Raw genomic sequence first — 16,089 nt, forward strand, 5'->3', positions numbered from 1 at the left:
TTGATTCTTCATTGATTATTTTTATTATTCCACAATAATTGTATCATTCCTAAATACAGATTTGCATTACAGTAGTGGTAGAAGATGGTATGGTTTTTACAGTAGTGGCAGATGTCCTACATTATTAGTTACTCCTACAAAGAAAGAGCCATTCCTAAATACAGATTTGCATTACAGTACGTAAATGTATAAATGGAGTGTATATCTTGCGGATTGTTCGAGTTCGTTGCAGTAGAGTAAGTCTGAGCAGCACGGAGAACTGCATTAATAATTGCTTCTCTTCAACGCAAAAAAATTCCCTACTTTATCAAGCCTCTTTGCTCTGCAATTTGGCGATATGTTCCCAAAACTTTCCAAACCAAGTTTGAACGACTCCAAGCATTAGACATAATGTATGAGTTAAAAAAAAGCACCCAAAAGTTTGTGTTCTAATGCCAGCTAGTAAGTTTTGTAGGTTAGAAAGAATTAATGCCTCAAAAGTTCAAGTTTAGCTCAGAAGGTGACTTCGCACAACTAAGTGAATCCTCATTCCCACCACTCCACTGCCCATAAACACAACAAAGACGCAAAAAATTGTACCGCTCGTTCCCAACAGGTGTGAAATCTCAACATAATGGCGGAAAAAAAACATACCAAGCATCCAAACATGTCAAACAAGCAGGTTACCAATACTAATCCGTATACTGAGATACCTAGTGTGTATGCATGTTTGAATAAATTATAGTTTCACTTCCATGTGAAAATCAGAGAGAAGACAGGGGTTTAGGTTTAGTCAATTTAACTAGTTGAAGACCTCAAAACAAAATATATCCAGCCTCGAGACCATCCTTATTTGTAACAGTACATGCAATACCTAATAATATGCACCAATCAATTTAGCAGTGAGAGATCCTAACTTGTGACACATCCATTTCTTATCTCAACTATTTCACCGTGTAATGGGTACCAAGCATACTATCTATGAATGAAATCATGCAAATCCCGAGTAGACATAGAATTTGTTACCTAAATATATCTACCATCAATAATGCAAGAGAACCACACTTGCAACGGACCTATAATTTATAACTCTTTATATTAGCAGCCATTATACTTCATTTAGGCCGCGACAGGGAGCCTTAGGTTGTGGTGGTGCCGTGGTATTCAGCACCAGCAAGAGCTATACTGAGGTCGCCACCATCCAGAGGATCAGCCTACTCTGCGTAGTTGTTGCTACTACTAAAAGGTAGATTAAACGCTACAAAACAAAAGATTTAAAATAATGAGATCTTTGCTCGGAGCAAAAACATGTAATGGAGGGAACACTCAGCTGCAGACAATGCATAGGGATTAAGAATGACACAGAACCCCTCGGCTGCAACAACCTGTGACACCACCCGAGAAACATGGCCCCTGGCTGGCGGCAAAAGGACTAGACGAACTGCACAACAACGTGAAGGAGCTGAGAAATTCCAAAAATACACAATGTGGTTCATATAAAATTCTAAAAATGAAACCTGGAAAAATAAATCCAACCAAGCAGAGAACACACAAAATATAATTGAACATATTCTGGTATAGGATGGGCACAACAATTTTGAACGAAATCATCATTAACTACAAAAGGAAGAAATAAGATGGAGCAATCCTTAGAAGATAGAGGATCTAAATTTGAACAACAAGACCTACGCAAATTTTGGTTGATGCATATCCGAGCCAACCATGTTAGGGAGGTGGGAGAAAGAGAGAAAGGTGCATACTTCTCCATCCAGGATGCCAGGAGGCTAAAATGCGAGAGTTCCCTGTGTGGCAGCGTCAGCAACAGTGCCTTTGTGGTCACCTTGCCGTCCTTCTTGGCCCCGGCAAGGGAGCCCTACCGAGAGAAACAGAACATCTCAATGACTAGATAACATAAGACACAATTAAAATACATGTACATAGCCGTCATAATAGCAAGGGATGGACATATAGTAAAGCAAACCTGAGAAAGATGCAGGAAGTGGCCATCTTCAGGTGAGACCTTGACCGCAGAAACTTGCGGTGGATATCACTACTGATGGTGCCGTTGATGAACCGTTTTGGTGTCTTGGTCTCTCCACGAGCCTAGTTCTTGAATACAACATCATAATCCCACATGCAAAGGAAACATACAAAGAATAATATTAAGCTCACAATAAAGCATGTGAACATTCTTCGAAAAAAGGCATATAATACAGAAAAACGTCAATGGCTTAACCTTCTCTTCACATTGAAGGAGGTGGAGTTATTCATACTGATAAGCGGGTTTCCCGTATCAGCTTAGCCTCCTTCATCTTGGCCTCTTCTTCTGCTTCAAACGTGCCCGGCGGAAAACATATGGACGAAGAACTTAACATTAATATTTAAAGCTAAGGAAAATAAGGCACCTCCAAATGATAAAAGAGAGAAGAAAACACAAATATTTCTAAGCATATTCTGAGGTCTTTCTCTTTTAATCCTTTTGAGCTCTACGATTAGAGCCCCAATGTTACCATCGTCATTGTTGCATGGAATTTGCAATTTGATGAGTAAGAACTAGAATAAACTGAGATAATCAGTTCAACTAAAACATGCCCAAATAAACAGTCGTGTACCAAAATAATTCAAGACCCTCAACAATAATTCAAGACACTTGGTGCACCATTCTTTTGGTTGTTTTACAATTTGCTATAAACACATCCCGACTATAATGAACTAAGCATGCTTGGGAGTGTATTAATATGTTACCCAATACCAAAGTTTCTGGTACATAGCACAGAAAGAACAGTTTCAGTACAAACCCACGATGCAATTTATTGGTGTAGTTAGTAGATGTAGCAGTTAATCTCATCCATGCAACAGCGAGTAAAGTCTCATCAACATTTTGCAGAAGTATGGCTTATTAATTACTGAGCAAGAAGTAAATAGACCTTCAATCATCACTTCTGGCCGGCCTCCACATCAGAGTCATCTGCATCAATTTCTCGTGGAACTATCTTATCCTCGTCCCGTTTAAAACTGTGATTGCCAACATAGTAAATGCTCATGTTGCCTTGAACATAAACAAGCACTAAGCAAATTTTGGTGTAGCAGGGCCTTCTATAAGCAGGCCTAAAAAAATTCGCCAGTCCCTCTAGTCTGCAAGAAAAAAGAGGTTTCATTTATCAATTACAAGTCAAAGGTACAAGGCAACCACAAAAGACAAACATCACGGAAGAGCAGTTATGGCTATGGGAAGCACAATATCTACGAACAAGGGAGAAAGCGCATATATGGACCCAGAGGTATTACAAACATAGGAAATATCCTTGGGTGAGAATTTCTTGCGTTCACGCTCCTCAAGTTCATCCCTGAGATTTCTCTTCTGTACCTCCTCTTGAGTGTATTGTCCCTCTTTTCTGCACATGAGAGCGAGAAGGTCAGTATTTATTGAGAGGGGGTATGACAAAAATATATCATAAGTAGCAGCCAATTTTATTAAGCATTGTCAAGGTCAACAACTTAAATAATAATGTGAAACTGAAGCCTTAGTTTAGCTTTATGTGGTGCTATTGATTATGGTTAACTCATAAAGAACACGTGGCGCCAGTTCGGATTTACTCTCATGGTGCAGCAGTAGCAGCGGACAAACTTCACAAAATCAGAGTGGTTACACTTGTGCAAAGTAGCTATTGAGACACCAAACATGTAAAATAGTTGGTTGTTCTGTACTACCTACCATCTGCATCTGATTTTAATTTGTGTCATAGTAAACAAAGGAGATGTGAGGTTGAGAAGAATGTACACGAGAAAGGGAATTAGATCAAGTATCTACATCATAGTTTAGAGATGCATGGTAATGCAGCAACGGTTATAGAAAATAGAGATCTTTGTCATAGTGTACGCATCTCCAAACTTTGTCATAGAGATCTCTGACATCGTGTTGCATCGCTGTTAGCACTTAGCAGTGTCCAGTGGAGTTCATCAACATGGTATATAGAAATAAACGAAATTTACAAGGAATAATACGAGCATGAAGGAGAAGGAGGAGAGGAGCCTCACCAGGCAGCTGCAGGTTGGGGAGGTGGCCGACGGCAGCGGGAACAGAGTGGTCCCCGGCAGCAGTACGTCGGGGCCCGGTCGGCGGCCACAATTCGGGGATGTCGTCCAGGAGGTCACCAGCGGCCAGGAGAGCGACCACCATCTATTCCCCCTTGCCTCCCTGCTGCGAGCTCCGCGGTGGCGGGACGCGTGGACGCCGTGGAGGAGGCCCTCCAGCGCCGGCCGCTGCTGCTGTTTTAGGCCGTCGCCCAAGGCAGGGAGGCGGAGGGCGCCGGGAGCCCAGGTAGACGGGGGCGCCATGGCGGCGATTGGGTTTGTGACGTGGGGGGTGGGGGGGGCGCTAAACTCCTTGCGCTCCGTATGGGCGGAGGTTCTCGACGCCGGCCTCTAGGGAATCAGGCGACGGACGGGATTGGGTGGGTGGGCGTGTCTGGTGGCGAGGGAATCGCGTGGGTGTGGCGGGGTGGCCGGCCGGCCGGTGAACTGCGAGGCGGGGTTATCGGCGGGGAGCAGCACCGAGCGGCGGCGGGCGGTTGAGTGGGAGAGATCGATAGGAGAAAGGTCATGCGTTCGTTCAGTCTTCCCACGTTAATTGCCTCCCATTTTTACTGCCAATCAGCATTCCTATTTTACAGACTCCGTAAAAATCAATAGGAATTGTTGACTCACAAAGCAGCCTAATCAGCCTATTAAATTCGTTGGCTCACATATCACGGCATCGATCGTATCACAATTTTAAGGGCCAACACATTTATTGACAATACATACGCAGATTACCAAGTAGTAAATCGGGAGTATCTCTATGCGACGTATTAAATCCACGATTTCTACGCCGTCAATAACTATCTGCTTGCCTTTTCTCATGGTTGCAAATGAGACCCTATAATACATGTAGTACTACTTCATTGGCAACATGGTTCAGGCTACTCCTCCATACCTGGACGCTTTGCCTACTCACGTCAACTCCTATTACTAATACGGCATGCATAGGCATATTCCGTTGCTACTCCAATATCTGAAGAAGAGGAAAATAAATCAACATGGCGATTTATTTTACTAGATGCATGCACGTACTAGGGCAATGATACAAGCAATTACACATTTGATCAACCTATTTGAATAAACAAACTCCTTTTTGCATGCCGATAAACAAACTCTTTTTCCTGAGTCGGGGAGGGGCAACTAAACAAATTTGAGAGAACATGGATTGAACACCACAGTCGATGTGCTCCCACTTCGGTGAGCCGACGATTTCATGAAAGCAAGGAGGAGAATCATTTTTGCTAACACTGATGGTTCCACGTAGATACCCGCCCTTCTCCGGTGTACTCTACTCACAAAATCATCGTTGAACCCGGGCCCAACGACTTCGACGATCAACCTAGCATGTACAATGACACGAGACGAGCGGCACCATAGCCTTACAGCCCATATATATATATCCTTGATCAGACTCCTCGAGGATATTTGAACTAGGTTCTTAGTTGATCGGTGTCCGATCTGTAGGGGAAATCTCTTTGTTTCCAGTCATTGGTTGCATGCGTTGAATCCTCCGTCAAGTGCTCGGCATCATCAACAAATATATGTTCTTCTATTCACACACTACCTCAGTAACACAAAAAACCGACTCAACTCCCCAATATCAACAACTACACCCCGAGTCCGCCCATGCCAAAGAAACAAAGAGTGATGAGATGACATGCGAGATGAAGTCAGCGATGAAATTTAGGGGTGACATTTTTTGGGAATTCCAAAGATTATTTGAATATCATCCAAAAAAACCCTTCTCCATTTGCTAATGTAAGTTCTAGAAATTTTAAACTAGACTAGAAGTGCATATTACTTATGGACTAATGGTGCTCTCCAAATACATTGCAATGCTATGGTAGATAAGATGATACAAATAAAAATTTCGACCTTAAACTACCGTCCTTGGTTCGACTTTAACTTTGACCTATGAAATTCTGCATATTAAATCTCGAGCTATGTAAAAGATTTTAATCACGATCATCATTGGGGATTGATATATGTGAATCGATGTTGTATATATCATGCATCACCCTTGGCAATCCTGGGTGTTGGAGCTAGTTTATGCGATCTAGCTATTGTTTCTACTTGTAGCACCATTAATGAGTCATACCTGTATTTTCATTGACGTGGGCATTGTGTTGACCTGCGAAACCATCAATGTCTACTTTGGCCTTATGATGTGGGCCTTGAAAACATCAGATAACTTTGCCTCTTATCGTCCCTCTATCCATTGGGATCTAGCATAAGAGGAGCTAGGTTATGATCATGGCATGCGAAAGCAAAGTTGTCTTTGCATCCTAGGGCCTAGGGCCCACTACGGCGCCTACCTTCCGTCCTAGTGCAGCACTGGCCTACGGGGCTCCTCTGCCGTCCGCTGCTCCTGCCCCGCCTCTGGAGATGTCCCCGGCACTGGGCTACTACGCGCCATAGCCATCAGCTCATGTTGATCATGATGCGGTGCCGTCGCCCTTGTACTTCTCGCACCTCATCCAGGAGGAGCTCACGCATATTTATGGAGCTGGATTTAATTATGTGTGTATTTTGAAACGAATCCTGGTCACGAGGTGGAGCTGTGCATGCAGTTTTGTTGTTGTGGTTAATTTGATCTGTGTTGTGACGACGTCTATGTGCAGGAAAATAGGACAAGTCCGTGTGCCAAAGGTTTGAAGTGCTACTGTACGTTGAGGAAGCTGTGGATGGTTAATTAGCGATTGCCTAGTAGAGAAGAGAAGATTCGTACACGAGCTAGGCCGGGATCATGCAATCGATGGATGGAGTGTTGTGTAGCTAAGTTGGGTTTGTAAGAAATAATTACTAGGTGGTGAGCTGAGCGAAGAAAATCCATTGCAAACTAGTAGCAGCAGCACGCGTACGCAATCCAGGCTGGCTGGCTGGCGGTGGGACCCGGAAAAAGGGGAGAGAAAAGGGCGTCGTTTGATTTGCATGCATGGACTGGATTTAACGGCCAGAGTGCAAAACATGGATGAGTTTGTTTGTTTTGCAGGGATTGATTTAATTCGTGAACGAGCGAGTCAACCAAGGAGCGGTCAGCCGGCAATGCTGGAGTTGGGATTGATTATTTTAAAATTTGAATATTTTCAAACTAGAACAATTTTTAAACTTGTATATTTTTCAAATTTAAATATTTACAAATCTGAACAATTTTAACGTGTGAATATTTATTTAGGTATGACCTTAAACATCTAAAAAAATTACAAAAATCTAAAACATTTTTCAAATCTGAACATTGTATATTTTCACAAAATATTTAAATTTAACAAAAAGAAAACAATCAAGCTAAACACGAGAAAGCAAACGGGAAAGAACGCGACCAAAGAGTAGTTGGGCCGGCCTACCCGGACCGACACTTCAGGCGATGCCTCCCCAGCGCGTGCATTAAGCGTTTGTTAGGACGGATCTGGTCGGTGTATAGCCATCACCGCACACCCTCTACGGGGTATGGCCCTGACCCATATATCTGTGCCTTTGGTTTTTCATTCAGGTTTTTCGTTTGTTGTTGGTTTCTTCATTTTTTTAGTTTTCTGTTGGTTTTTTTGCTTCTCTTTTCTGTTTTACTTTTCTATTTCTGTGCTTCTTTTTTCTCATCTTAATTTTTGTTTAAAAATATTTTTTGAATTTTTCAAATTTGAAAATGTTCAAGTTTGAAAAAATGTTCAAAATGAAAGATGTTCATATTCGAAATCTGAACGAATTTCAAAATTACGATCATCTTAAAATTTAAACAAATTTCGAAATTTGAATGATTTTATGAATTTTGAACGAATTTTGAATTTCAAGAGAATTTTGAGTTTTGAACGATAGTTTCGTCAAAATTTGAATGATTACCAAATTTCAAATAAATTTTGAATTTTGAACTTTTTTGAATTTTGAATGATTTTTCTAAGTGGGACGCGAACTGAAACAACCGGGGGTGGATTTAACGGCCAGAGTGCAAAACATGGATCAGTTTGTTTTGCAGGAGACGTTGCGGTCGCCAAGCGAGTCAACCGGCAATCCGTTTGCGACCTTTGCTGCGTTCAGCCGGACCGGCTCAAGACGAGAAATCAGCAAGGGGCGGCCGGTGGCACTGAAGCACCTTTTCCCGTCGACCAGCGCCCCAAGTGACCTCCTTCCTTTCGTTCATGGCACGTGGGCGGGGAGGGATCCAGCAACCCAACAAAAAAGAAAAACGAAACGGAACCTATAAATCCACTCGGTGCTCCCCCGAAACACGTGCGACGAGTCCCTTGCTCCTGCCGCCGTACGGTACGCGCTGCTGATGCCGTTGGAGATGCGGGACAAGGAGGCGCTCAAGTGGGCGCACGACAAAGAGCTGGGCGCGCCGCCGGACCCGCGGCCCTGCGGCGACATGTGCGGCGTCAGCGTGAACTGGCACCTCGCCACGGACGCCGCCGGCGGGTGGAGCGCGCGCATCACGCTCTTCAACTGGGAGGACTCCGACATGCGGGACTGGTTCGCCTCCGTGGTCCTCGACGACAAGGTCTACGGCGGCTTCGAGCAGGCATACTCCTTCAACGCCACCGCCGCCGGGGACGGCACCATCTTCATGCGCGGCAGGGAAGGCTTCGACGACCTCATCAGGGAGAGCAACATGAGCGGCGTCGACTACCCCGTGCCCGGGAAGCAGCAGTCCGTGCTCTCCTTCACCAAGAAGACGTCGCCTGGCGACATCGACGTGCTTCGCCGCGACGGGTTCCCCACCAAGGTGTTCTTCAATGGCGAGGAGTGCGCCATGCCGCAGAGGATTCCGAGTCACGGGGTTGGCGTTCATGCTAGCCGTGGTGCTCTCGTCCTCTTGCTACTGTTTTACTTGGTGCTCTCAGCTCAACACATTGCTATCTGAATTTGTATTTTCAAGCAATTTTTCATCTGAATTTTGAGCAATTTATATACCAGCACTATTCTGCAACCAGTTGCAGAATAATATTCTGAGCACCGACTTGAACTTCCTTGGACACAAGGTTGAACTTCCCGGATAACAGGGTTGACCTTTCTGTCGAACTTATCTGAACTTCCCATTTTCTTCAGAGCTACTAATTATACCACGATTTTCTCAACCATTTGTCGTAAATTTGCAAATGATATACCGTTGGATAGATAATGAAAAACCGCAACTTTTTTATGTTCACACTTTTCACAGATTTTGCACGGTTTAAATTTAATTTTGAAAATACGAAAACGCTTCTATATGGCCAGAAAACGAATTTTTAGTTCGATTTTCGAATCGCTTATCGAAACTGTGCAGATGATATACCGTTGGAAAGATAATGAAATTGCGCAAATTTTTAATGTTTTATGTTTTTTCGAAATCATCATAGTTTTTGAATAATTTTGAAAATACCGAAATTCAGACGTACTCAAAAAGCGAGCGGACAGTAATTTGCATGATTTGTTTCAACTGTATGTCGGAATTATGCAAATGATATGGCGTTGGAAAGCTATGGACTAGGCGCAACTTTCTTATTCTAATTGTTTTCTCTAATTCCTTACACTTTAGGAGAAAAACTCGAATTACTGTCCGCCTATTTTATGTGACGGGTACCGAATCATTTCCCCACGATTTCCATGCAGTATACTTAAACAATGGAAATGATATACGGTTGGAATGGTGTCAAAATGGCGCAGCTTTTTCGTATCTACCATTTTTGCCAAATCCTAATGGTTTGAAACTAATTTTAGAAGTTTTGGAATCATATTTCCGGTATATTTTGTGGGATAACGATTTGAATTTGATGGATTAGATCCATTTATTTGTTGTAAAATGTTGTAGATAATAAAATTAGACATATACTCTATCATATAAAGCTTTTGGTGACAATGATTGAAGTGGTTTGTGATCAAATCGATGAGATTTGAATAATAGATTTCCGCCCCATAAAAACAGAGCATTGAACTTCCCTCAACACGAACTTGCACTTCTAGAGAAATGCGATTGTACTTCTCGGCGCTGTTTCACGAAAGTGTTCAGCAAAATGACTATAAGTTTCTCATACGGTGTCCGTTTGTGGTCCACAGCCACATAAAATGCTCAGCACAACCATGTGCATCTGAACTTCCCGCGATATGACCTTGTACTTTTTAGCCTTCGTGATTGTACTTCCTGGAAATGTTTTGATAGTAGTGTGTTTTACAAAAACTAGCATGTGTGCTTCGAAATGACAATTTTAGATTGTCCTTATATTCTATTTATGAGATTCTTCTCTTCCCAGATCTTAATATTTGAACTTCACAACGTTGTTATGTGAAATTATGTGGGGGTATTTTCTTCATGTAATTACCGCTTGTATTTCTCGGAATCACTGCTTGTACTTCCTTGAAGATGATGGGATTATTTCGTTTTTTACATTTGGACTTTGTCGGGTTTCTTGTACTTCCTATATTAAGTGGGTGTATTGCTCGTGTAGAATGGTTGTACTTCTCATTGTCAAGTATATGAACTTCCTTAGTGGTGATGGGATTATTATTGTTTTTCTGCTATTTTAACTTATGTGGGGGTATTTTCTTTGAACACTTTTAATTCATGTAATTAACGCTTGTACTTCCTGATGTCTCCGCCTGTACTTCTCGCAATCACTGCTCGTACTTCCTCGCAGATGACGGGATTATTTTGTTTTTTCTACATTTGGACTTTGTTGGGTTTCTTGTACTTCCTATATTAAGTGGGTGTATTGCTCGTGTCGAATGGTTGTACTTCTCATTGTAAAGTATATGAACTTCCTTACGGGTTATGGGATTATTATTGTTTTTTGCTATGTGAACTTATGTGGGGGTATTTTCTTTGAACACTTTTAATTCATGTAATTGCCGCTTGCACTTCCTGTTGTCTCCGCCTGTACTTCTTGGAATCACTGCTCGTAATTCCTCGCAGATGACGGGATTATTTTGTTTTTTCTACATTTGGTTTTTAGTCGGTTTCTTGTACTTCTTATATTAAGTGGGTGTACTGCTCGTGTCGAATGGTTGTACTTCTCATTGTCAAGTATTTGAACTTTCTCATGGATGACGGGATTATTTTGTTTTTTCTATATTTTGATTTTGTAGGTTTCTTGTACTTCCGTGGGTAGCTAGGTGTACTGCCTTATCTTACAAGTATTATCTACGCATAACCAAAAGATGAATGTGAGACAAAGAATAAAATGACTCGTGAAAGGCACAAAGTCCATGTTGGACGAGGAGGAGTAATTATGGTGGTGTGGAACTAACTACGTATGGCTCCTATGCCTCTGTTACCTAGCCAGCCGGTGAGCGCATGTACGAAAAACGATCGATTTTCGTTTAAAAAGTTAACCATTGGAGGAATCAACCAAGTTACACATACCAATTCAGAACACCAAGTGAGAATTGCTCAAACTGAGTGCTCAACATGGACGACCTACGCACGCACATAATAATTTTTTTTGCAGTGTGTACAAGAGGACGGGATGGCGATGTGATGCACTTCCAATATCATAAACTTGCACTTCTTACTACTGTAATGTTGGACTTATCCGCTGGCATCGAGTAGTCTACACATATAGATAGAGATACAATATGTATGAGAAAATTACAAACGCACACATACATAGATGATGCTTTATCTAGCACGTGCAAGCTACACTAGAGAATAAAGAGAGCAGAACTGCAACACAGAGAGAGAGAATCAACACAACTTCTGGTATATTCACTTCCGTTTACTATGCCGAAAGTTCCATCAATTGATGAATATTACCACCACTACTAGAATCTACTAGCGCTTTCTTCTCCACCACACTAGCACTCTACTAGCGTCACATGTCCAACAGTAGTAGCAGACAGCAGCTCATGATTCAGCAGCAACGAATCCTGTAGCAGTAGTCGAGCGCAGCTGCCTGTATAATCGGGGTGTACTTCCATAGCAGACACAAGTATATTCAGTCAAGTAAAGAAAATTCAGATTTCTAAGTAACACACCAGATACATGCATATAGAAGATTGGTGCCACCATAACATACATCAGAAAGTGCAGCTTTTCAACGATTCAGATGATTGTACTGCTCATTACAATGTAGTGTGCTTCCAGCAAATATCTGAAAAAGAACATCTGCACTTTGCACACAAAAAAGAGCACACATGTTGTTGTAAAGAGGAAAGCACGCGAGCGCAGCTACAACCACCGAAAATACAGACTGACGGAAATAAACCGGACATGTCGCTTTGACAATCACGGCGGCAGCGAGAAGCAATTTTCTGAAACTGCAGTCACCGGCAGACAATTTTTCGTCGATCTTTCTTGTACTTCCGTGGGTAGCCAGGTGTACTGCCTAATCTTACTATTATATCTACTCATTCAAATTTGCAAAAGGGAAAAGGAGGAGCAACCACTGGAAAACTAATTAGCTATTTGCAAGCACACAAACGAACATGGTCCATGCACTATATAAGTTCAGAATTTCAGACCAGTTACTTTCACTAGTACACAAAAAAAAAAAAAAGCTACTAACTGCATTTTGTAGCCACGAAGTACATAGCGATATTTCTCAGAAGTGCAGGTCACCGCCAAACACAAGTTCGGGTCCAAGAAAACATGGCAGTGGTATCTGCACAAAGTGTACTTATTATGAACATGTACGCTGAAGGAGCGTACTTCATATACCGGATTTCTGCACCAGTTTCACTTCTATTCCTAGCCATTATGCATTAGAACGAACATGCTGTGGGCAGAAGAAACTTACGGATGCAATCAGAAACTAATAGTGCCTCAATTTCTCAACTGTCGGGTGCAAGACATTGACTCACATGAGGATGTGGTTTGCTAGATCAGCACTTATCTGCAATTCTCCGCATGTTCTACCTGTACTTCCCAACTTTTTCTAAATTATATAACATGTCCTGCTTGGCAAGTTACAGAAAAGCAAATGCATCGACCACCAAGAACAGCGAAAAAATAAAATCTTAGTATTACCCAAGCACTATTCGTTTGTACTTTTGGTTTATAGACGATTACACTTTTTTCTTGAACCTGCTTGTACTGCCGAACGAAGAGGGCGCTGCAGCGATGACAGTTTCATCCTCTCCACCACATCTTACAAGTGCTAGCACTCTCGTCCAGTAGCAGACTAGCAGCAACGCATCTGTAGAATTTCAGAGAAGAGGCGGAAGGTCTCGCTCGTGCGTGGGAGTCCAGAACGGGGAGGCGCTGCTGCTAGTCTGCCGGCTGGTCGGGATGACGCCGACGTGGAGCTAGGAGAGTCAGGAGACCTCGCGTGCCCGCACACCGCAGCGGTTGGGACTTGGGAGCAAAGAGGTCACCGCCGGAAGCTGTGGAGAGCAGGGCAGGTCGTCCAAGCGGCGGAGGGGGCCTGGGTGCGGACGATTTCCCGCCGGCGACCGGGAGTATCGTGGGCGAGGTTGAGATCCGGGGCGGATGACCTGCCGGTCTCACGCGGCGCCTCCCATGCTGGTGGCGATAGGAGGTTGGTGGGAGCAAGGGAAGGCCGCGGCGGGAGTCCTGGTCTGCGGTGGTGGCTGTCTTGGCCGGCGGGAATTAGGTAGGGGTGGGCGGCGGGAACCTGGCCGCCGGCGGGAGCCTCGCGGAGGAGGGGGCGGCGACGCGCGGAGATGGGGGCAGCGACGCGCGGGGCAGGTAGCCGGCGGCGCTGGGGAGGTGTTCTTCGGCGGCGAGCGTTGCAGGTGGTCGCCGGCGGCGCGGGGGCGGCGGGAGCCTGGCCGCCGGTTGGGGAGCGGAGGAGGCCGGTGGTCGATTCCATCGAAAAGACTGAAGAGGCAGAGCGTCAGTTTTTTTTTAGGGACACGCGAGTGGGTCGGGCCGTTTTGCTCGTTCCAATGGAATCCGCCTCCTATAGGGGGCATGCTCAGAATAATATTCTGAGCACCGGTTGTAAAATAGTGCAACCATATATATATATATATATCTATATATATAACTTCTGGAATAGGAGAGGTACTTTCCATTCACATAGCACTGACTTAGTCATACGAAGAAGAGCACATGTTTTCAGCTTCGTCGCCGAGAACGAGTGAACTCGACTTTTTGAAACAAGAACACAGTACGTATGTAGCCAACATGTGCGTACCGGGGTATTCCAGCTTAAGATGTCCCTACTACAAAATTATAATCTCTTAAGAAAAACATAATCAAAAAATAGGAGTATACTACTTATAAACCTCACCTTCTTTGGAGTCACCTCTTAAGATGTAGGATCACGAAACTTGTCGCCCCTGACTTTCTCCTCTTTGAGTTCCACTTGTCGATCTTCGGATTCATCTGCTCGTAGAACTTTTCTTCTCCACCATCAATATACATCTCTTCAAGAGCCATGTCATTCTCGGCAAAGAATTTGATCAGCTTAACACCAAGACAATTCGACTTCTCTAGCTGGAACTGCAAGCCCACTCTCCTAAGGGAGCTCTGCAAGCATTGGAAGAAGTGGCATGGAGCCAAGGCGGCGATCTGAATTTCCTTTTGAGGAATTCTTGTGTCTGGTTCCACATTTTTATTCGAGGCGTCATGGTGGTGCTCTGGAGTGAGGTTGATCCGGAGGGCAGAGAGCACGGGACAGCAGCGGAGCAGGTTTAAAATCGTCACTGCTGGAGTCTTGCCTTTGGTCAAGTTTACTCCTTGAACCTCGAGACGGTGGAGGCGACGAAATGTGGGCAGGAGCTCGACCCGCCTTGCCTCGTTGAGGACGGCGATATCCTCTAGGTGGTTCACCCTCAACCTCATCTCCTTGGCGCTGGTGAAGCTGCGAGCAAATTGCCAGAAGGTTACTACTATGTCATTGTCTGTATCCTTGTTACCGTAGTTGCCATGCCCGGAAAGATCGAGATCCACTTGTTCCAGCTCCGGCGGCAGTGGACTGAATGAGAGCGAGCGGAAGGGGCCCTTGTACATGAAGCTTCGCAGCCTTGGCGCGACAATGTCCACGTCATCGACATCAACTGTCTCTTTATAGTAGTAGCCTGGTTTGTCTATCATGCACGTGCAACTGTTGAGCACAAGGATGGTGGCCGCGGGGCATCGAAGCCGCCGGTGGGTTGTGGCTTCATCCTGTTCTGTTGCGTCTATGTTGACGGACTCGAGGCGGACAGCGAGCAGCGCCGGGGCGGCGTCGATGACGCGTTGGAGAGAGCATAGGTCCTGATCGCAGTGGCTCAGGCGTATGGAGGACAGCCGCGGGGCGGCGGCCTCCCTCCGGCAGAGTAGTAGCCCCTTGCAGTTGGCGAGTTCGAGGACCCGTAGTGTCGTCTTGAATGGCAGGGAGTGGAGGGTGACAGTGTAGAGTCTCTCGGATCCCGTATTGCCGAAGATGTGGTGTTCGTTCCAATCTCTGGCGACAAGCCGGAGCTCCTCCACGCGGCGCGTCGCCGGGTGGGAAAGCACGACGCCGACCAAGCCTGTGTAGCGCGAGACGACCTTGTCCTTATCGCGGCGGCAAGACCACACGGGAACGTCGGCCGATTCGTTGAGGTCGGAGTCGAGGCGCAGGGTGAGCGTCGTGACGGGGACGGTGGCGGCGTCGAGCGCCCCCGCGGCTGCTGAGACGAAGGCGTCGCGTGTGGAGAAAAATCGGGCGCTGTCGTCGTGGCGGTCGCCGTCGTAGTAGTAGTAGTTGTGGACGCCCGTCTCGAGGTTTACGGCGCCTGAGGAGAGCCAGAGCGGCGCGCGCCATCGCCGCGAGAGCGCGGTCGTTGAGGCGGCCTCCTTGAGCGGGGCGAAGTGGAGGACGCGGCGGAGGAGGTCGTTGGGGAGCTCGGACAGCCGGTCTTGGCCACCGGCCATCGTACGTAAGTATACGTCTGCGGCGGCGCGAGGTTAGCATGCGATGCGATCGTGACGCACAAGGTTATGTTATGTGATCCTACATGTTACGTTAGCTGGGTTGGGCTTCAGGTTCAGGTTCTCAGTCTGCGCTCCAATTCTAATCGGGCTGCAAACTACTAGGCCGCCGTTTTTTCATAATAATGAATTCATTTGTATAATTTTCTCTCGGTCATTTTGATATATTGTGCATATTTTTCCGACTTCGTATGCAACCATAAAAG

At 45.0% G+C, this 16,089-nt stretch overlaps 1 protein-coding gene and 2 non-coding genes across 3 annotated transcripts; all 3 read right to left on the bottom strand.

Annotated features, from left to right (window-relative positions):
* Nucleotides 1-202: 202 nt before the first annotated feature.
* LOC127337284 (small nucleolar RNA snoR86) lies at nucleotides 203-323 on the bottom strand. Its single transcript, XR_007873699.1, has one exon. It is a non-coding gene; the product is annotated as a small nucleolar RNA snoR86 (small nucleolar RNA).
* Nucleotides 324-445: 122 nt separating this feature from the next.
* On the bottom strand, nucleotides 446-540 carry LOC127337314 (small nucleolar RNA Z266). The gene has a single exon (XR_007873725.2). It is a non-coding gene; the product is annotated as a small nucleolar RNA Z266 (small nucleolar RNA).
* A 13,687-nt stretch (nucleotides 541-14,227) lies between these two features.
* LOC139835410 (F-box/FBD/LRR-repeat protein At5g22660-like) lies at nucleotides 14,228-15,826 on the bottom strand. Its single transcript, XM_071825260.1, has one exon. It carries the CDS (start codon nucleotides 15,824-15,826, stop codon nucleotides 14,228-14,230), a length of 1,599 nt encoding a protein of 532 aa, XP_071681361.1.
* Nucleotides 15,827-16,089: the final 263 nt, after the last annotated feature.

The sequence above is a fragment of the Lolium perenne genome, chromosome 2 (genome assembly GCF_019359855.2).
Source record: "Lolium perenne isolate Kyuss_39 chromosome 2, Kyuss_2.0, whole genome shotgun sequence".
Classification (NCBI taxonomy): Eukaryota; Viridiplantae; Streptophyta; class Magnoliopsida; order Poales; family Poaceae; genus Lolium; species Lolium perenne.

What these genes read in the sequence shown, in the direction of transcription:
- LOC139835410 (XM_071825260.1), bottom strand. Translation starts at nt 15,826, where the DNA reads ATGGCCGGTGGCCAAGACCGGCTGTCCGAGCTCCCCAACGACCTCCTC.